Below are 23756 nucleotides of genomic sequence, written 5' to 3'. Positions count from 1 at the left end.
TAGAAGGATATTTTCCCCTCTACTTGTCAGATGTTTTCAAAATAGAACAATTCCTCCTTTTACTACCATACTAGTTTTAGAAAACATGGGAGATTATTAGCTGTGTTTCACTGGGGGTAACAAAATAGTGATACTTGAATTCTTTTATTCCTTCTTTACTAGCTGGAATATTTTCCTAAAAGAAAAATTCCCCTCATCAACTCTTTGGTTACTTTGAGATCTAGTTTGTACAGGAAAGGCAGAATAAACTAATTCTTTCCTTTTATATGTTTTAGGCTATTGAATCCCCTAGCATTTCCCAGTAAGTTGCTATCATGTTACTGTTATATACTCATAGACTTTAACATATTTGCTGTATTTCAAACCATTGTGTTATTTTCTTTTTGAAAATCAAATTTTCCCATCTTTGGCTATGTCTTCAAGATGGTGTCTAAGTCTTTTTTAACACATTCCCAGAAGTCTTTGATAATGTCCTATATTTTTGGTATGATGGGTTATTCCAAGATAATTTTGTACACTTCTCACTCTAAGCATGGAATCAGGTGTTTTGTCATGGCTTCCTGATTTTTCTTTTTATTGGGAAGTGGTATCTTGAGCCCACAATTACAATGCTTATTACTGTTGGCATGGTCATTGTTTCTAGGCTGTAAAGAGGAGACAAAATGGAGTAAAATGATCAATGAAAAGCAAATTAGTCAAAAAAGGGAAAATAAACAAAAAGCAAGAATAGAAAATAGTTACAATGATGGTTAATATTAATCCAACTATATAAATAATCACATTGTGTGAATGGTCTAAACACACCAATTATAAAAAACAGATCATGTGTGGGGGGGCTAATTTTTCTCTAGAACTAATTTTTCTCTGAGTGGTTAAGCCACAGATATGATATATGATTAGGTCCATTTTTTAAATTTTGCTTTTGATATTTAGGTATAGCTTTTGTTTTGTAATTATGTAAGACATTTACATGATTGAAAAGTCAAGTACACACAAAAAAGTATATTAAACTGTATACAAAACAAATGTGCAGAACAGAGAAATCTTGTTTTTATTCTCTTTGTATCTCTACTGCTTTGGTTCTCTGTACTCCTGTTAATAACTGTTTTAATAACCTTATTTTTTGAGTTGTATTCCATTTTTAATGTAATCAAATATGTTTTTTATGTGTATATTCATGCCACCCCTCTTAGATAAATTGTGGCTTACTCTTAATGTTCTTTTTTCATCTCACTTCTTCAGCTCTTTCATCCTAAATAAATTTTAAGAGTGGCTGGACAAACTGAATGAAAAACCTTTTGGGAATTATGATTGGAATTATGTTAACTTTATGGATGATATTGAGAAAATTGTCATCTTTACCATGTTGAATTTTCCTGTTTTTAAGCATGGTATTTATTTAGGACCACTTTTATGAATTTCAATAAGTTGAATAAATTTTCTTGATTAGGCTCTTAGCTTTTGTTTGAATTATTCCTAGTACCTTAGAGTTTTGTTGCTTTTGTAATTGTGAAAATACCACTCAGATCTCTTACCATGTTTAAATTGCTTCTTTCCTGGCTAATCATTCCCTTGGCTGTAACCTTTGACGATCTCTCAGAGTTCCTATAAAGTTGATTCTGATAGGTCTTGCCAAATTTTTCAGAGAAATTGACTGCTAGAGTTCCCTACTCTTCCATTTTTGCTGATGTCACTCCTATTCCTTTGCTTTTAACCTATCTTAGTGTTTATATTTAAGATGTGTTTCTTATAGACACATATATTTGGGACTCTGTTTTTATCTATTCTGACAATCTCAGGGGTTTTTGTTCTGTTTTTTTTTTTTTAACATTTAGAGAACATTTTATACCAAAAAAAAAGTCATTTTATATTTAAAACACCAGCAAAAGGTTCTTCATTAAACATGCTTACAAGGAGAGGAAAGTTTACCTGAAATAAAAGAAACTATAATCCTGGGGTTCAATGGCTGTGCAATTAATTTTAAGTATAATCATATGATTCAATTTAACTGTCATGTTAAAAAAAGACACCTTGGAAAAAAAAGACATCTTGCATTCTGTGGATTTTCTAGTTTCAACTTTTAGCTTTAATATCTTCAGATCACCAGAGAATTTGATTATATTGGGTATTTCATCCAAATGGGAACACACCTGTTCTTGATCTATTACTGTTTTTATGATTCCAGCAGTCCTTGATTCAGCAAGTATATCCTGAAGTATACAGAGAAGTATTGACTAGTTTAATCCCCAGTGTTGTCCAAGGTTCACTGATTATTTTTTCTTAAAAATATTTGAACCCTCTTTGGGAATGCCTTTCATGGAAGGCTTTCCAAGGTATGAAGCTCCAGTCCTGATGTTATTGAGGTCAGACTGGTGGTTTTGCCTGAGATTTTGTTATCACGATCTCTGTTTTTTATTTATTTATTTATTTTGATATCATTAATGTACAATTACATGAGCAACATTATGGTTACTAGACTCCCCCCATTATCAAGTCCCCACCACATACCCCATTATAGTCACTGTCCATCAGCGTAGTAAGATCTATAGAATCACTACTCTGTGTTGTACTGCTTTCCCCGTGCCCCCCCGCCACATGATCTGTTTTTTATAATTGGTGTGTTTAGACCATTCACACAATGTGATTATTTATATAGTTGGATTAATATTAACCATCATTGTAACTATTTTCTATTCTTGCTTTTTGTTTATTTTCCCTTTTTTGACTAATTTGCTTTTCATTGATCATTTTACTCCATTTTGTCTCCTCTTTATCATAACATTTATACTTTAAAAATGTATTGTTCTATAGTTTACAATATGTATTTTTATATAGTATGTAAGTATATTTATATAGTATATAAGTATATATACATATTATATAATTATATAATATGTATATATACTTATATAATATAAGTATATTTATATAGTATGTTCCAAATCAACAGATACTGTTGCAGAGTGATAAATGGTGCAATTTGGGTAAGCTCCTGGGATATGGCAGTAAGTAAATCCAGATAGAGGAATATCCCAATCAAGGAATAAAGTAGTTCTTAATTTGACTTAAGGACAAGAAGCACTGGTCATATGAAAGATGGGCAGATCAGTAATCAGGAGATGGGTTCTACATAGGGGGAATGATATGCAGTGGGTTTTACAGGAGTGGAAGCTCTGTGTTTTTAAAGACACATAGTTATGTCCCCTCAACCCATGTGATTTAAACATGTATTGCCAAATAGGGTGGTAAAACCTGGAATCCAGGGACACATAGAATAATGGAGAGGAGACTAGGGAAGAGTTGGGGTGGTGGTGGAAACAAAATATTCAGTTATGCACCATGGAGCCATATCCCCAGTGTGTAAGTTAGCTCAGGCTATCTAAATACAGCCAGGGGTAGGGCTCTCAATGAATTTTTTGATTTTTGGCAAAATTTGGATTCAAGCAGGCAGAGAAGATCCTGCTGCCTAAATTGTTATATGTGTATTTTAACTGTGTCAGAGCTCATTTTAGGAGGGAATATGCATAGTTCTGAAACTGAACAAATCAATATACCTCACAGTAAGTTCTTTGTGAAAGGAAAAAATATAACATATGCTATGAATAGAGCATCTAGTCTTAGAGTTGTTTCTAAAGTATTTCCCCAATTAGACTGCTTAACTTTGAATTCCTCTAGTATATTTTTTTCCTGACTGCAATATATGTAGTTTACTTAGCTATAAGATATCATATTAACCTAACTTCAGGTGGGGGGTATTTTTGAACCCATGCCAAAATTAGCTGAGGGATTTTTGCTGTGTGCCTTCCCAGCATAGCACTTCTCAAAAGTTTATTGTAATGGAGGGACTTTGAGTTTCTGCTCAGGGACATACAGAGCTGGAACGAGCTTTGCTTGACTCTTACAATAAGGAAAAAATTGGACAAACTACAGATTAACTTTTTTTAACCATTAGAGAACTGAGGTCACAGGCCAACCAAGTAACCTGAACTCTGAAGAAAAACCGATACCTTCTAGGAGAAATAGGACTGGAACCTCTACCATCCTGGGGTGGATACAGCCAAATATCATACAAGCCAGTAGAAAGATAAAGCTAAACTTTTTAAGCAAACTGTTAAAGGTTGGATGTGGGCCAACAAGAATGTAAACTACTGAGGGAATTGCAAATTTGGGGACTTCAAAGCTCCTGTCTTAGTAAGTGATGAAAAAAGGAGGCAGAAAATAAGTAAGGCCATAGAAGACCCAAAAACATTAATCAACCAACATTCAGGAGTTCATTGTCAATTTTTTTTGGTGTTCAGAAATTAATGACATTTATAGACAGCAGAATATATGTCTTCCTCAAGTACACATGGACATTCACCAAGAAAGATCATATTCTGGGCCATAATACAAACCAATAATTTCAAAACAATACTCATTTAAAGTATGTTCTCAGACCATAGCAGAATAAAACTAGAAATCAAGAACAAAATTATCTGGAAAATCTTCAAATAATCGTAAATTCAACAGTATACTTTAAAAAAGCCCACGAGACAAAGAGAAAAATCTCATAGGTATTAAAAAATACATTGAAAATGTAACATACCACAATGTGTGAGATGCAGCTAAATCAGTACTTAGAAATTTATAGCACTAAATGTTATAAGTAATTAGAAAAATAAACTCAAATCACTACTAACTTCCACTTTAAGAAACTAGAGAAAAAAGACTATAAACGATTAGAGCAGAATTGAGTAAAATTGAAAAACAAATAAAAATAAATCAATGAGCCAAAAACTAGTCCTCTGTAAAGATCAGTAAAATGTTAAGTCTCTAGATAAACTGACCATGAAAAAAAGAGACAAGATGCAATATTAGGTTCGAAAGAGGGATCATCACACTTACCCACAAATCCTGCAAGGATAAAGAAATACTATAAACAACTATGCCAATTATTTCTCCATCTTAGATGAATAGACACATTTTTTGAAAGACACAACCAAAATTCACTTAAAATTCACTGAATAGTTGTGTATCTATTAATGGAATCAAATCAGTGGTTAGCAACCTCTGACTCCAATAGCAAAAGTAGCAAAATAAAAAATAAATGAGCAGAACTACATCAAACTAAAAAGCTGTACAGCAATGAAAATCAGTAAAATGAAAAGACAACCTACTAAATGAAGGAAAATATTTGTAAATCATATATCTGATAATGGGTTAATATCCAAAATATATAAAGCATTCATATAACTAATAGAGAAAAACCAATTAAAAAATAGGCAGAAGATCTGAATGGACATTTTCCCAAAGAAGACATACATATGGCCAAGAGGCACATGAAAAATACTCTTACATCACTATTCAGTAAAATGCAAATCAAAACTGAAATGAGATATTGCTTCACAACTGTTAGAATGAATATTATCAAAAAGACAAGAAATAACAAGTGTTGGTGAGAATGGAAAAAGAGAACCCTTTTGCACTGTTGGTGGGAATGTAAATTGGTACAACCACTATGAAAAACAGTATGGAGGTCCCTCAACAAAGAAAAATATGATCCAGCAATTCCACTTTTGGTATGTATTCAAGGAAAATGTGAACACTAACTTGAAAAGATACATGCATGCACCCCCCTCCCCCATGTTCATTGCAGCATTGTTTACAATAGCTAAGATATGGAAACAACTTAAGTGTCCACCAGCGGATGAATAGATAAAGGAAATGTGGATATCTATACAGTGTTATATGATTCAACCATAAAAAATGAAATTCGAGGTTGCATAAGTGTACACAAATGTCAAAATTCATCAAGCTGTACACCAAGATTTTAGCATTCTATAATTACCTTGATATAAAAAAAATTTTTTAAATGAAATATTCCCTTTTGCAACAACATGGATGGACTTTGGGAGCATTATGCTAAATGAAATAACTCAGAGAAAAACAAGTGCCATATGATCTTACTTGTCTGTGGAGTCTAGAAAACCAAAAACCAACACCCTCCACCCATCCACCCACTGGCCCCAGCAAAATACCAAGCTCATAGATAAGGAGAACAAATTGGTGATTGCCAGAGGTGGAAGGTGGTGGTGGAGTGGGCAAAATGGGTGAGGGAGTCAAAAGGTACAAACTTAGAATAAGTAAATTATGGGGATGTAATGTATGGTATGATGAACTGTAGTTAATACTGTACTGCATGTTTTATTAAAGTTGTGAAGAGTGGATCTTATAAGTTCTCATCACACAAAAAATTTTTGTAACTAAGGTGACAGATGCTAACAATTTATTTTTGTGATTATTTTGCAGTGTATCTAAATACTGAGTCATTATGGTGTATGTCTGAAAAGTAATAAAATATGTCAGTTACACCTCAGTTAAGAAAAAAACTAAAAACTGCACATCCAGATAATTTCACAGATGAAATAGAAAACATCTCATGAGGAAATTATAACAATTCTATATAAACTCTTCCAGAAAACAGAAGAGGGGAAATATTTTCCAACTCATTTTATGAGGCTAGCCTTACACTGATACCAAAACCACACAAAGACATTCCCAGAAAAGGAAACTATGGACCAATATTTTTCATGCATGTAGAAACAAAAATCCTCAACATTGAATTGAAAATTTTAATCTAACAATAACAAGTATAACATCATGACCAAATGAGTTCATTTTGGGAATATAAGATGAATTTCAAATTTATTATTTGAAAACCAATTACTGTAATTTACCATAATAAGAGTCTGAAGAAGAATTATATCAGCTCAATAGGTGTAGGAAAAAAATGCTTAAAATTCAACATTTATTCATGAAAAAATAATTCTTGGTAAACTGGTAATAGAAAGGAACAGCCTTTAGTAAATGTCCTCTAAAAAAAAAAAGGTGAGCTTACGCTGACCTGGAAGACTGGTAACAAGGCAAGAATGTCCTCTGTCACACCATTATTCACCATTGTGCAATAAAGCAAGAAAAAGACATAAAAGACATACAAATTGGAAAGAAGAAATACAATTGTTTATATTGGTAGACAACATGACTATCTAAGTTGAAAACCCTGAAGAATCTACAAAAAACTCCTGGAACTACTAAGTCAATTTAGCATGGTTGCAGGATACATAATCAGTATACAATGTCAATCATTTCTCTATTCCATTAGCAATGAACAACTGGAATTTGATATACAATTAAATGCTATTTTATAGCACCCCAAAATAAAATACTTAAAAATTAACCTCATTAAAGATGGTGGCATGAGAGGAGAGACAGAGGCTTCCTCCTAAAACTGGATACAATCAGAAAATTTAATTGGTGCAACTAATCCTGAGAGAGCAACAGGAAAGAGGATGGCATCAGAGGACTGCATACACTTGGAGAAAAGAGCAGACTTCACCAAACGGGGCTCCGCAGGACCCGAGCCCTTCCTCAACCCCATCTCACCAGTGGGAGGAAGAGAAATAGAGCAGGGAGGGAGTGGAAGGCTTGGGACTGCTGAATACCCAGCTCCCGAGATCAGCGGTGGGAACACAAACCTACATTTCATGGTGCTTTCATGAGACTCACATGACTATCGGGTTGAAAAGTTAATAAAGGCAGAGTTCCTGGGAGGACTGGGATTCCAGCCACTTGTGGAAAGCAGGGATCCATATCTGGCTGCTCTGGGACAAAAACATACCTGTGTGACCGGCCCACTGGCTCAGGCAGTGGAGACAGGCACAGCAGCTAGGAGGCAGGGAACAGCTCTTCCCCCCCCCCTACACCCAGGCACCAGTACCGCTCCTCTGCGACCCCCGACATTGCTTCAGGGGCTGAGCAGCTCCAGAATAGAGCTTCTGGACAACAGAGGGCGCCATATACAAACATAAAATGCAAAAGGAACCTTGTCCAGAGTAAAATTACTAATACAACTCCCAAGAAAGATTTAAATGATATGGACCTCATGACTCTTCCTGAAAGGGAGTTCAAAATAAAAATCATCAACATTCTAATGGAGGTGCGGAAAGACATCCAAGAACTCAGGAATGAATTCAGGTCAGAGATCCAATCGTTAAAGAACACGATGGAGGGTATTAAAAGCAGGCTGGATACAGTGGAGGAGACAATAAATGAAATAGGAACTAGAGAAGAGGAATACAAAGAAGCTGAGGCACAGATAGAAAAAAAGAATCTCTAAGAATGAAAGAATATTGAGAGAAGTGTGTGACCAATCCAAGAGGAACAATATTCGCATTATAGGGATACCAGAAGAAGAGAGAGAGAAAGGGATAGAAAGTGTCTTTGAGGAGGTAGTTGCTGAAAACTTCCCCAATCTGGGGAAGGAGATAGTCTCTCAGGCCATGGAGATCCAGAGATCTCCTAACACAAGGGACCCAACGAAGACAACACCAAGACACATAGTAATTAAAATCGGAAAGATCAAGGATAAGGACAGACTGTTAAAAGCAGCCAGAGGCAGAAATAAAATCACATACAAAGGAAGCCTCATCAGGCTAACATCAGACTTCTCAGCAGAAACCTTACAGGCCAGAAGGGAGTGGCATGATGTATTTAATGCCATGAAGCAGAGGGCCTGGAACCAAGATTACTTTATCCAGCAAGATTATCACTTAAATTTGAAGGAGGGATTAAACAATTTCCAGATAAGCAAAAGCTGAGAGAGTTTACCTCCCACAAACCATCTCTGCAGTCTATTTTGGAGGGACTGCTATAGATGGAAGTGTTCCTAGGGTTGGATAGCTGTCACCAGAGGTAGTAAAAGCACGTTAGGGAGGGTGGAGCAGCTGATTGCGAGGCGAATGCAAAATTAAAATGACTATCCCTAAAGTCAATAAAGGGATAGACAAAAAGTACTGAATTTGATACCAAATATATAAAGAATGAAGAATGAAGAAAAAGGAGGAGAAGTAGAAAAGAACCTTTAGATTGTGTTTGTAACAGCATACTAAGTGAGTTAAGTTAGACTCTTAGATAGTAAAGAAAGTAACCTGGAACCTTTCGTAACCACGAATCTAAAGCCTGAAATGGCAATATGTACGTACCTATCAATAATCACCCTAAATGTAAATGGATTGAATGCACCAATTAAAAGACATAGAGTCACTGAATGGATAAAAAAACAAGACCCATCTATATGCTGCTTACAAGAGACTCACCTCAAACCCAAAGACATGCACAGACTAAAAGTCAAGGGATGGAAAAAGATATTTCATGGAATCAATAGGGAGAAAAAAGCAGGTGTTGCAGTACTAGTATGAGACAAAATAGACTTCAAAACAAAGAAAGTAACAAGAGATAAAGAAGGACATTACATAATGATAAAGGGCTCAGTGCAACAAGAGGATATAACCATTATAAATATATATGCACCCAACACAGGAGCACCAGCATATGTGAAACAAATATTAACAGAAATAAAGGAGGAAATAGAATGCAATGCACACATTTTAGGAGACTTCAACACAACATTCACTCCGAAGGACAGATCCACCAGACAGAAAATAAGTAAGGAAACAGGCACTGAACAACACACTAGAACAGATGGACTTAACAGACATCCATAGAACTCTACACCCAAAGGCAATAGGATACACATTCTTCTCAAGTTCACATGGAACATTCTCCAGAATAGACCACATACTAGGCCACAAAAAGAGCCTCAGTAAATTCAAAAAGATGGAAATTCTACCAACCAACTTTTCAGACCACAAAGGTATAAAACTAGAAATAAATTGTACAAAGAAAGCAAAAAGGCTCACAAACACATGGAGGCTTAAGAACATGCTTCTAAATAGTCAGTGGATCAATGACCAAATTAAAATGGAGATCCAGCAATATATGGAAATAAATGACAACAACAACACAAAGCCCCAACTTCTGAGGGACCCAGCAAAAGCAGTCTTAAGAGGAAAGTATATAGCAGTCCAGGCATATTTAAAGAAGGAAGAACAAACCCAAATGAATAGTCTAACATCACAATTATCAAGATTGGAAAAAGAACAAATGAGGCCTAAGGTCAGCAGAAGGAGGGACATAATAAAGATCAGGGAAGAAATAAACAAAATTGAGAAGAATAAAACAATAGAAAAAATCAATGAAACCAAGAGCTGGTTCTTTGAGAAAATAAACAAAATAGATAAGCCTGTAGCCAGACTTACTAAGAGAAAAAGAGAATCAACACACATCAACAGAATCAGAACTGAGAAAGGAAACATCACGATGGACCCAACAGAAATACAAAGAATTATTACAGACTACTATGAAAATCTATATGCTAAGAATCTGGAAAACCTAGAAGAAATGGACAACTTCCTAGAAAAATACAAATTTCCAAGGCTGACCAAGGAAGAAACACAAAATCTAAACAAACCAATTACCAGCAAAGAAATTGAAGCAGTAATCAAAAAACTACCCAAGAAAAAAAACCCAGGGCCAGATGGATTTACCTCAGGATTTAATCAGACATACAGAGAAGATATAATACCCATTCTCCTTAAAGTTTTCCAAAAAATAGAAGAGGAGGGAATACTCCCAAACTCATTCTATGAAGCCAACATCACCCTAATACCAAAACCAGGCAAAGACTCCAACAAAAAAGAAAACTACAGACCAATATCCCTGATGAACATGGATGCAAAAATACTCAATAAAATATTAGCAAACCGAATTCAAAAATATATCAAAAGGATCATACATCACGACCAAGTGGGATTCATCCCAGGGTTGCAAGGATGGTACAACATTCAAAATTCCATCAACATCATCCACCACATAATCAAAAAGAAAGACAAAAACCACACGATCATCTCCATAGATGCTGAAAAAGCATTTGACAAAATTCAACATCCATTCATGATAAAAACTCTCAGCAAAATGGGTATAGAGGGCAAGTACCTCAACATAATAAAGGCCATATATGATAAACCCACAGCCAACATCATACTGAACAGCGAGAAGCTGAAAGCTTTTCCTCTGAGATCGGGAACAAGACAGGGATGCCCACTCTCCCCACTGTTATTTAACATAGTACTGGGGGTCCTAGCCACAGCAATAAGACAAAACAAAGAAATACAAGAAATCCAGATTGGTAAAGAAGTTAAACTGTCACTATTTGCAGATGACATGGTATTGTACATAAAAAAACCCTAAAGACTCCACTCCAAAACTCATAGAACTGACATCAGAATACAGCAAAGTTGCAGGATACAAAATTAACACGCAGAAATCTGTGGCTTTCCTATACACAAAGAATGAACCAATAGAAAGAGAAATCATGAAAACAATTCCATTCACAACTGCATCAAAAAGAATAAAATACCTAGGAATCAACCTAACCAAAGAAGTGAAAGACCTATACCCTGAAAACTATAAGACATTCTTAAGAGAAATGAAAGAGGACACGAACAAATGGAAACTCATCCCAAGCTCTTGGCTAGGAAGAATTAATATAGTCAAAATGACCATCCTGCCCAAAGCAATATACAGATTTGATGCAATCTCTATCAAATTACCAACAGCATTCTTCAATGAACTGGAACAAATAGTTCAAAAATTCATATGGAAACACCAAAGACCCCGAGTAGCCAAAGCAATCCTGAGAAAGAAGAATAAAGTGGGAGGGATCTTGCTCCCCAACTTCAAGTTCTACTACAAAGCCATAGTAATCAAGACAATTTGGTACTGGCACAAGAACAGCACCACAGACCAGTGGAACAGAATAGAGACTCCCAACTTTAATCCAAACATGTATGGTCAATTAATATATGATAAAGGAGCCATGGACATAAAATGGGGAAATGACAGTCTCTTCAACAGATGGTGCTGGCAAAACTGGACAGCTACATGTAAGAGAATGAAACTGGATCACTGTCTAATCCCATACACAAAAGTAAATTCGAAATGGATCAAAGACCTGAATGTAAGCCATGAAACCATAAAACTCTTAGAAACAAACATAGGCAAAAATCCCTTCGACATAAACATTAGCAACTTCTTCATGAACATATCTCCCCAGGCAAGGAAAACAAAAGCAAAAATGAACAAGTGGGACTATATCAAGCTGAAAAGCTTCTGTGCAGCAAAGGACACCATCAATAGAACAAAAAGGTACCCTACAGTGTGGGAGAATATATTCATAAATGACAGATCCGATAAATGATTGACATCCAAAACATATAAAGAGCTCACACACCTCAACAAACAAAAAGCAAATAACCCAATTAAAAAGTAAGCAGAGGAGCTGAAAAGACAATTCTCCAATGGCCAACAGACACATGAAAAGATGCTCCACATTGCTGGTTATCAGAGAAATGCAAATTGAAACCACAATAAGATATCACCTCACACCAGTAAGGATGGCTACCATCCAAAAGACAAACATCAAATGTTGGTGAGGTTGTGGAGAAAGGGGAACCCTCCTACACTGCTGGTGGGAATGTAAATTAGTTCAACCACTGTGGAAAGCAGTATGGAGGTTCCTCAAAATGCTCAAAATAGACTTACCATTTGACCCAGGAATTTGACTTCTAGGACTTTCCCCTAAGAATGCAGCACTCCAGTTTGAAAAAGACAGATGCACCCCTATGTTTATAGCAGCACTATTTACAATAGCCAAGAAATGGAAGCAACCTAAGTGTCCATCCGTAGATGAATGGATAAAGAATATCTGGTACATATACACAATGGAATATTATCCAGCCATAAGAAGAAAACATATCCTACTATTTGCAACAACATGGATGGAGCTAGAGGGTATTATGCTCGGTGAAATAAGCCAGGCAGAGAAAGACAAATACCAAATTATTTCATTCATCTGTGGAGTATAAGTACAAATGAAAAACTGAAGGAACAAAACAGCAGCAGAATCACAGAATCCAAGAATGAACTAATAGTTACCAAAGGGAAAGAGACTGGGGAGGATGGGTGGGTAGGCAGGGATAAGGGTGGGGAAGAAGGAACAAAGGGGGTATTATGATTAGCATGTATAATGTGGGGGTGGGTTAAAGAGGAGTGCTTTGCAACACAGAAGACTAGTAGTGATTCTACAACATCTTACTCTGCTGATGGACAGTGACTGTAATGGGGTTTGTGGGGGGACTTGGGGTAGGGGAGAGCCTAGTAAACATAATGTTCTTCATGTAATTGTAGATTAATGATAACAAAATAAAAAATATTAACATCACAGAATATATGCAGGCACTGTATATTGAAAATGAAGAAAACTGATGTAAAAATTAGGTTGTAAGACTGCGTTTATGGTTTGGAAGCCTCATAGTTTCATCTCTCCTCAATTTGATCTGTAGATTAAATACAAACCCAGTGAAATTCCCAGCAATCTTTTTTGTAGATATCAGTGACAATAAAGGTGGGGCCAGAAATGGAATGCAAGATGTGACAAGTGTATTTAATATACTACAAATGTATGAACCTCACTGATAGTGATGGGGAAGAAACCCTCTTTAAATGTGAACCCCCTTCTCATTTGTAAGACCTTAACCATATACAAAATTACTTGTATTAAATCAGTTTGCCAGTTTACATACCACTGCTACTAGAAATTCTATGATGAAACCCATCATGAAGTGCCTCAGTTATGCCATTCCCCCAACCCCCAGTTTTTATTTCTTGTCTATACTTGAAAAATCTGATGATTTAGGAAAAAAGAGTAGGGGAGCCCTCATTGATGTCAGCTGTGTGGCTAGTTAATGACTTCAGTAGACTTCAAGCAATTGCTTTTAATGCAGTAATTCTTTTCATCTCTGTCCAAATAGACCCAGGCCCACTTTTAGAGCTGGACAGTTGGCTCTTCCTTGACAGCAGGATGTACTGGTGTACACACTGAGGCCTACGGGTTGGCCTAAGGGTCTGCTGTGTGCAGGAGATACGTGCAGAAAATGAAATGGAAAGGAAACTACAAATAAGTTTTAGGAATCATCTGACATCTTGTTTCTGTAGCTGGACAGCTCTTAACATCTTTTTAAAACAAGAAAACTAATTTTTCCATAACACTTATGCCCTATTAAAAAATCTTCTTAACTCCTATTCGGCATTACTGTGCCACATGGTAACTCTAGATGCAAAGAATGCTGGGAAAGTGAGTAACTGGCAAAGGGGAATAGGATTACCCTCATTGACCTCAATGGATCATGATTCATCCTTGGGGGAAGGCATGTTGCCATTGTGGTGAAATCAGGGTTTAGTTTCCAAGGAATATGGTGAGGGCAATGGCTATTTTTAGGCAGTATCATCTGTCATATATGGCCTTTAGGAATACGCTGGTTCTCCACCCATAATAAGGCATCAACTTTTCTTTATAGAATTTTCAGTGCTGCTTCTGGTGAGCTACTGAGAGAGCATCTTATTCTGCTGTCCTCTTAAAGGTTGATTGTAAGAAACTTAGGGTTCTCAGGGTCATCCTGCTTATTAGTAGCAGAGAGACTAGAAGGCAAATCTCTGCTTCCAGGTTACTTTTCTTTCCCACTATAATTCATCTGGCCTGAAGTTTCCTTTAAAAGATCCTTCAGGAAAAAACTTCAAATGAGTGACAAAATATAAGCCAACCACCACACACACACACATACACACATACACACACACACACACACACACACACACACAAAATGCAGGACAGTAAAATAAAAAGTAAAAATAAAAAGCAAAGTAAAAAGGTGAAATATTTCTTCAAATTAATACAGAGAAAGAGGCTGGGTATGGGGATGGGGGAGGAAATCTATTCCTCACACATTATACTATTGTCTAAATCTATTGCAACAGTGTGTTTTGATTAAATTTGCATTTTGATGGAAATATTTGTGTATTTGGTTTTAAAAATTAAATAGTGCTACAATACTTATAATAATTCTAATGAGAAAAACTATACCCTGTTCCCAGAGAGAACCACTTTTAACTCTAAGTGTGACTTCTCATTTTTACTCCAGTCTTATAAACTACATGTTTATTCTGCTATTATTTACTTTTCAGATTTAGGGCATTTTCTGCTATAGAAAATAAGGCTTTAAAACTCTTGTACCACCAATATCTCTGATACATATATCACTCACACAAACTTCTTACTCCTTCCTTGAAATGTAATTATGTCACCATTTTGGTTAAATTTGTATTTAGTTGGTACTTAAATATATCTTTTCTTTTTGAATTTTTTTTGAACATTATATTTACTAGGCTCCCCCCTTCACCAAGTCCCCCACATGAACCCCATTACAGTAACTGTCCATCAGCGTAGTAACATGCTGAAGAATCACTACCTGTCTTCTCTGTGTTGCACAGCCTTCCCCGTGCCCCCCCCCCCACATTGTATATGCTAATCATAATGCCCCCTTTCTTTTTCCCTGCCCTTATCCCTCCCTTCCCACCCACCCTCCCCAGTCCCTTTCCCTTTGGTAACTGTTAGTCCATTCTTGGGTTCTGTGAGTCTGCTGCTGTTCTATTCCTTCAGTTTTTGTTTGTTCTTATACTCCACATATGAGTGAAATCCTTTGGTACTTGTCTTTCTCCACCTGGCTTATTTCACTGAGCATAATACCCTCTAGCTCCATCCATGTTGTTGCAAATGGTATGATTTATTTTCTTCTTATGGCTGAATACTATTCCATTGTGTATATGTACCACACTTCTTTATCCATTCATCTACTGATGGACACTTAGGTTTCTTCCATTTCTTGGCTATTGTGAATAGTGCTGCAATAAACATAGGGGTGCATCTGTCTTTTTCAAACTGGGCTGCTGTATTCTTAGGGTAAATTCCTAGAAGTGGAATTCCTGGGTCAAATGGTATTTCTATTTTGAGCTTTTTGAGGAACCTCCATATTACTTTCCACAGTGGTTGAACTAATTTACATTTCCACCAGCAGTGTAGGAGGGTTTCCCTTTCTCCACAACCTCGTCAACATTTTTTGTTTGTCTTTTGGATGGTGGCAATCCTTACTGGTGTGAGGTGATATCTCATTGTGGCTTTAATTTGCATTTCTCTGATGATTAGTGATGTGAAGCATCTTTTCATGTGCCTGTTGGCCATCTGGAGCTCCTCTGCCCATTTTTTTAATTGGATTATTTGCTTTTTGTTTGTTGAGGTGCCTGAGCTCTTTATATATTTTGGATGTCAACCCTTTATCGGATCTGTCATTTATAAATATATTGTCCCATACTGTAGGATATCTTTTTGTTCTATTGATGTTGTCTTTTGCTGTACAGAAGCTTTTCAGCTTGATGTAGTCCCACTTGTTCATTTTTGCTGTTGTTTCCCTTGCCCGGGGAGATATGTTCATGAAAAAGTCACTCATGTAAATATATCTTTTTAAATGCCTCAGTACACTAAAATACCTTAGGTATTTTGTGGTTTCATAATTTTCTTGGTTATGTGTTTTCATGAGGCTGTATATCTTCCTGCTCCATGTGAACTATTCTCTGATACAGAGCTATTGATAAATTCATGGGGCATCTACATATGCACACATCTTCCCATCCTCCTTATGCCTAAACCCCACAATACCAGTCATCTTTATACTTATCAACACCTATCTGTGGTATGAATATTCTTGGCCTTTCTGATGCATCTAAATCATTTTGCTAAAGGGTGACCTTTAATTTACCACGTGGATGCAGGTTCTGAAACCACAAAGAAAGCCTGGTTTAATGGCTTTTATTCTCTTTTCCAGCTCTGCCTTCTCAGGCCCTGGCCATTCCCAGAAAGAAGAAATGAATGAATCCCAGGTAAATTTGAAATAGTGTATTTGTTCCCTGCTTTATTCTGCAGTGCATTTTAAGGGGATTTCAGTAATCCATATGGTAAATTGGAAACTCCTGTAGAGATAAAATACATTCAGAGGAAATAGAATTGGAAGATCAGAAATAGGGAAAAATTACAATGTTTAAACCAATGGAAGACTACACAAAAAAATAGATCTCTGATACTCACATGAATAAATCTCACGTGTAGTTAAAGAGGCCCAAAACAAGAGTACTTTCTATATGGGTCCATTTATATGAAGTTTGAAAATGGAAAACTAACCTTTTATGATTGAAATCAGAATAGGCATTACCCCTGTGGGGCATTTACTGGGAAGGGACCTGAGGGAATCTTCTGGAGTGCTGAAAATATCCTGTATTTTGATGTGAGTGGTGGGTACACAAATATATAAATGTATAAAAATGTATCAGATTGTACACTTAAGATTGGTGCACATTATTCTATGCATTTTGTACCACATTAAAAAAAGCTAGATTATCTGAAGCTATATATGGGGTGTGTGTCTTTCAAATGACTCTACGTAATTATCTTTTTCAATGGTCATTTGTTATAGATTGGACCATGATCTAAAGTAATAATTTCTGGTTAATGATTATAATTTTAGTCCACTAGAATGTCAAAGGAGAGTGTATTTTATTTGATTTACTAGAAAATGCCTCATATACATAATTTTTGTGAATATTTGTGGTTTTAATGAATACAGGGTACCTTATTGCTTCTCTATTTTACTCTTAAAATAAGTGATGTCTGCCTCCTCTTCAAGGATAACTCCTTTCCCTCAGAACTTCATCCTTTTTCTTCACATTTCCTTGGGAGTGTTTCTTTTGTATTTATCATGACTCTTAGTTCTTTGACCTACCTCATTTTACTGCCTTTTCACCCTCAGTTCAAAACTTTGCTATATTGAGATATATCCTCTTTTGACCATGTTTCCATATCCAGCAGTTTCTCTATTTTTTTTCCTCAAACTCAGTTACTTTCAAAGTGAACACACTTGTGTAACCAGCATAAGCAATAGATGAAGAAACAGAACATTGCCCTAACTCCCATTAAGTTTTTCTGTACTTTCTAAGTCATTACCTCCATCTCAGGGGAAACACTGTTCAACTTCTATCACCATAGATTATACTTAAAATCATCTTTGAAGTTTACATAATCTATGTCTCGCTTCTTTTATGTAATATTATGTTTGTTAGATTCATGTTGAATTGTTGCATGTAGTTGTAGTTAATCTCATTGCTGTATATTATTCAATAAGGTGAATAAACCACAGTTTCATTTTTCCATTTTATTAATGATTTGTATTTAGGTAATTTTTATTTTGGGACCAGTAGTGTTGCTGTGAACTTTCTCGTAGATGTCTTTTTTTGCACATATATACACATTCCTCTGTAAATCTGCTAAGTGTAAATTGCTGAGGATAAGCCATGCATAAGGTCACCTTTTATTGATACTGCCAAAGTTTTAAAAGTGGTCATCTAATACTACACTTTAAAAAAGAGAAAAGTCTATGTGTTAATACCAGGTAAGATAAAATTTAAGACAGTAAGCTTTAAATTAACTAACAAAAAGAATAGTGCTTTAAAATGATGATGAGTACAGTAGATAAATGGTTAGGACTACTTTTGAATCAAATAACCTACAGCAAATTTACTATAAGGAACATTAAAAAATAAGATACATATCAGTATAAAACTTTCATTGATCTGTTTTAGCTCATAATAGATAAAGTACACAAAATGAATGTAGCTATCAAGAATAATTTGATAGACTAAATGATTAATATAGCTTATAACCTGGAAAAAGTAGCTGTCCGTGTAGCTATAGAATAACATAAAAATTGATCATATGTAGGCCTAAATAAAAATCAACAAATTTCAAAAATAGAAACTACATGTGATAGTTCTACAATGCAATTAAATATGGAATTAATAATAAAGTTTTCCAAAAACCCTTCTAAAATAGAACATTTTATTTTTTTTAATTGAAGTATAGTTGATATACAATATACATGGAAGATTTTAAACTAACATGTGCAATTCAGTTCAAGAAGGACATAAAAATTTCTGTTGCAGAGCATCTAAAAAGTAAAGCAATGCACAGAAGAAAATCTATAGTATGAAAAATAATGTTAATATACAAGAGAATGAGTAAGCAAATAAAATATATAGCTCTAGGAATTAGAAACAGTGAAAGCATAAAAAAAGTAATTGGTAGAAATAACAAGTACTGGAGAGGATGTGGAGAAAAGGAACCCTCCTGCACTGTTAGTGGGGGTGTAAAGTGGTACAGCCACTATGGAAAGCAGTATGGAGGTTCCTCAAAACCCTAAAAAGAGAAATACCATATGGCCAGTATCCACATCTAGGAATTTACCTGAAGAAAATAAAATCTCTGATTCAAAAAGATATACATGTGATAATTTTTTGCCACATTATTTACAATTCCCAAGATATAGAAGTAACTAGTGTCCATCAATAGATGAATGGATAAAGAAGACCTCATACATATACACATTAGAATATTATTCAGTTATAAAAAAGAAAGAAATCCTGCCATTTGCAAAAGCATGGATGGACCTAGAGGGTATTATGCTAAGGGAAATAAGCCAGGTGGAGAAAAAAACAAATACTACGTGATTTTGCTTGTTTGTGGAATCTAAGAACAAAACAAAACAAAATGGGACAAAATAGCCTTAGACTTCCAGACATGAGAAGCGACTGGTGGGTTAGCATGGGGAGGAAGCTGGGTTGGGTGGGTGGGGAAAGGGAGGGGGATAAAAGGGCACAGAAGTCTTCATCATGATATAAGTTGTTCATGGGATGGTAGTACAGGGTAGAGAATATAGCCAGTGATTCTTTTAACATCTTCCTGTGTTGATGGGTAATAACTGCACTCACTAGTTGGGGTTTGATAGATAGTAACTGCATTAGATGGGGTGAGGATTTAATAATGTGTATAATTGTTGAACCACTGTGTTATATACTTGAAACCAATATAAAATTGTATATCAACTATATTTCAGTTAAAAAAAATAATTGGTAAGAATAAAATTCAAGTCAGTGAGTTAGAAAAACAAAAAACAGTAGCACTAATGAGCTGCTGCTTCCTCCATCCCTCTCATGTCATTTCCTTTCTTTCTTATTTTAAAATTTAGGAAGAGAGAGGAAGTAGAATAAACAGCCACATGCCTAATACCCAGAATTAGCATATTTTAATATTTTTGCCTCAGAATTTTTTTCAATAAAATTAGAAAATTACAGAGATCCTGTGCCCAGAGGCAATCACTCTCATAAATGTTATGTATTAGAGTCCATGGTTTTATATTTTTACCACAGAGATTTGTGTATATAGACATTCTACAATCTTGCTCTGTGTTTTAGATTTTTAAATAGCTGGGAACATAATGGGCTTACAGTTCTGCAACTCACCTTTTTTCACTCCACATTATGTCTTTAAGACCTATTCATGTTCATATATGTATTACTGAATTTATGTCCTTTTCCCTTTTTTGTTTTTCCTTGTGTCAATTCTATTCCTTCTTACTTACCATATCTTTAATATAATAAATCTTGATATCTGATAATGCAAGTGAATCCTCCATCTTTGTTCTTCAAAATTGCCTTGGCTACTGTGGCTATTTATATTTCCTTATACATTTTACAATTAGTCTATTTCCACAATTAGAACTGCTGGGATTTTGATTTTGAATTATGTTTACCAATATATCATCTGCAAATAGTTTTCTTCATTCTGCATCCTCATGCTCCCTTTTTTGCTTGCCTTATTTCGATTGCTAAACTTTCAGTACAATATTGAATAGCTGTGGTGGCAGTCATCTTTGTCACATCCTCAGTCTCAGCGGTATACTTTCAGTGATTCACAAGGAAGTATGATAATGTTTGTAAGTTCCTTTGTAAATATTCTTCTAGATAAAGGAAATTTCCTTTGATTTCTAGTCTGCTAAGAGTTTATTATGAATTGGCGTTAAATTTTGTTCAAATACTTTTCTTGTATATATGATCTCAAAACAGCTTTCTACTTTTTTCTATATTTTTGGTAAAGTATAGTGATCAGTATTTGAATGTTAAACTAACTCTGTAACCCTGTAGCCATTTGGTATGTTTCTTTGCCTGGAAAGTTAATACATTAATTTAATTTATAATAAGGTTAAATAACCGACACCAGAACTTTCTTGAAAGCAGAATTTTGTAGGTTGACTTACAGTGTTAGAAAGTCAGGTGGAGCCAAGATATAAGTGCCTTGCAGGCCTGTTTTACTTAGCAGAGTTCCTACAGCACCTACCACAAGTGCTCAGCGAATGCTGTTTTGGACAAGATCCAGAACTATGAAGACAAATTTTGCTCAAGGCCAGTACTGTTTTATTAAAGTAAATTTTGTGCTTATAAATTAATTTAGAGAATTTGAGCATTGTCTGAAAGTCATTTACATCCTCACATCTATACCTTTTTGTCCCTTAACTTTATCCAGTGATTTCATATATATAAAAGCTATGAAAATACTCATAGTATGCTGAGATGTGCATTAAAAAGTTTATTTTTTATTTTTTAAATTTGTTCTGATGTCCCTTATGGCTTTTGATTAATAGAATTTTTAAGAAGCTAGTTTTATGCATTCTTGTTCAAAACTTAGTCCAGTCAGTAAATTGTTTCTTTGAATAATTGTTCAGTCTTTCAGATTCCCATCTATGCCCTTGTTATCTATTACGGCAGTGTCTCAGATACAGAAGAATATCTTCATAGTGTGGAAGGAAGGGGGTTCTCCCATGATTCTCCATGGATGTGTGCTGGCTGGTATCTGCTGATTCTGGTTTAGCTGATTTCTTTTTATGGGCATTCTGTAGCTGATGAATTTGTGGTATTTTTCTCTGCTCAGTCATGGTCCAAGGGCTATTCCTTTAAACTGGGCTCCTTCACATCTTGCTGCCTCTGTAGACTTCTCTCAGTTTCTGTCATGACTTCCAAAGATTTCCTGGGTTCCATATGCCTTCTGGAAGGGTCCTATTGATGCCGGGGTTCTTGTTCATGAAGCCAAAGAATGAGCTTCACAAACAGTCAAGGTAGGAGAGCAAGGTACAGGCTTTTATTTAGAGATAAAGTGAAAGGACAGAGCTCCCGGCTCACGCAGGGAGGGGACAAGAGAGTCCATAGTGGTGCGTTGTCTAGGGGGTTTTATAGGCAGTTGAGAATTTATCAAGAACATGAAGAAACTTAGGGGTGGGGACTTGTTAAGTGGTTCCTGAATATTAAAAATTAACTGTAAGGAATTTCCTGCCTTGATTTTTCCCTGGGATACCGGCGTCTTGGTCTGGGAGCACATCAAAAGGCTGCTTGCCCAGCCCCCAAGGTGGGCTGAGGTATTGTCTACTTGCTAAAGAATCTTGCCTCTTGAACTTCCTGGGTGTTAAAATGCAATCTTATCTTAAAGATGGAATTCTTCCTACCCTTTACTATGCCATTTACAGCTGGGACTGCATGCTAAGTTAGTTGTTCAGTTTGCAGAATCATCTTGTCAGATCTGAAGGAGGAAAGACAGCACATAGGCCTGGGCCTTTTAGTATGCTAAAGTGAATCTTACACGTGGTTACAAATGATTAGCATAATAAAACATGTGCTACCCTTCTTTATCTGGGGAACATTAACTGATCTCACTGAAGAATGATTCTAGAGCTCAATGTTTAACATAGAGTTTTAGCAGGGGGGGGTTCCTTGCATGTAGTTACATTGCTCTGACTGCAGATATCCTGCCCTGCCCCCTCCAGAGGCCCTCACCCTACTCTGACTACATCTATGGTCCCTGTCTCACTATCTATCTACTCTCTACTCAGGATGTATGCTACATGGGCACCAGTCTACTTAAAGTCCTTCTCCAAACTTGACCACGACATATTGCCCTCTTAACTCATCACCTCTGTCTCATTCCATGTTAATGTGCTGGAGTACAGGGATTTCTGAGCACATCTTTTTTTTGCAAAGAACAGATAAGCATTTTACTTTTCTATTCCTGACACTCAAATTCATATGAGGTGAAGATAACAGAACATAATCAAAATAACATACAAACACAATTTAAGAACATTTAACCATCTATTGTAGCAATTCTTCATAAAATACATAAAGGTAAACAGAAACATCTTTATATAAATTATGCTTAATAGTCTGAATACACTGTGAAACAATTGTTGAACTTCACACTAAGATGCTAGTGCAAGCAATGGAGTACAAAAGTACAAACAAGGTGAGTGATGAAAACCTTATCACCACCTTACCCCTTCAACAGACTCTGCATTCAGCCAAACACTGGAGGCCTTGCTATAGAAAACGCTCTGATCACTTTTAAAATTTCTTGACTACATTCACCTTGAGTGCTCTGGCCTCAGTACAGCAACTGACCATGAGTTCAGTTAGGAGCAGCACCAGGGGATACAGAAACCCACGCGACGGTGGCCATTCGGATGTGAATCTTTACACTTGATGATGAAAATAATTCCAAGGACAACTTATATGTCAAAAACTGTAGAACTGTCATTCTCACTTTACCCCAAAATATTTAAAACTAAAATTGAATCTACCCTTCCCTCTGCCTCATCTCAAAAACATGCTGAAGAAAAATTTATCCACTCCAGTGTAGCTTTCCCAAAAATAATTCTGCATGAAATGACTCAAAAGCCTTTTCCATTTCTGCTTCAAATTCTAATTGGGGGTGGTGGTGGTGATAACCCTGAAGCAAAATTTACTTTGGTAAGTGTTAGGATGGAGGAAGGAAAAACAAGGACATGCAAACAGAACAGAGAGATGCCACAGGGGGAGAACAGACCAGACCCCAAGGTCCGTGCCTTTTATGGAAAGGGGACAGCTCTTCCTGGATTACATCCTTCTGATGTGCCAACTAAGACCTAGATGTCAGCCTCCTCCTTCTTGGAAGGAAAAAAAGTTCTAGTTGTCTATTATGTCACCTTTAGCCAATCATACCTCTCCACACCCCCTAGGAT

At 35.9% G+C, this 23756-nt stretch overlaps 1 protein-coding gene across 1 annotated transcript in view; it reads left to right on the top strand.

The window, feature by feature from the left end:
• Positions 1-23756, top strand: part of ZNF569 (zinc finger protein 569) — a 70833-nt gene that overhangs the window by 21415 nt on the left and 25662 nt on the right. Inside the window, exon 2 of the mRNA XM_037013799.2 lies at positions 16653-16707. Within this exon, the coding sequence (XP_036869694.1) occupies positions 16653-16707 (55 nt within the window). The remainder of the gene's footprint in view (positions 1-16652; positions 16708-23756) is intronic.

Source organism: Manis javanica, chromosome 17 (genome assembly GCF_040802235.1).
Source record: "Manis javanica isolate MJ-LG chromosome 17, MJ_LKY, whole genome shotgun sequence".
NCBI lineage: Eukaryota > Metazoa > Chordata > Mammalia > Pholidota > Manidae > Manis > Manis javanica.
The sequence above is the reverse complement of the archived record's forward strand: the minus strand, read 5'-3'. Positions and strand labels throughout refer to the sequence as shown.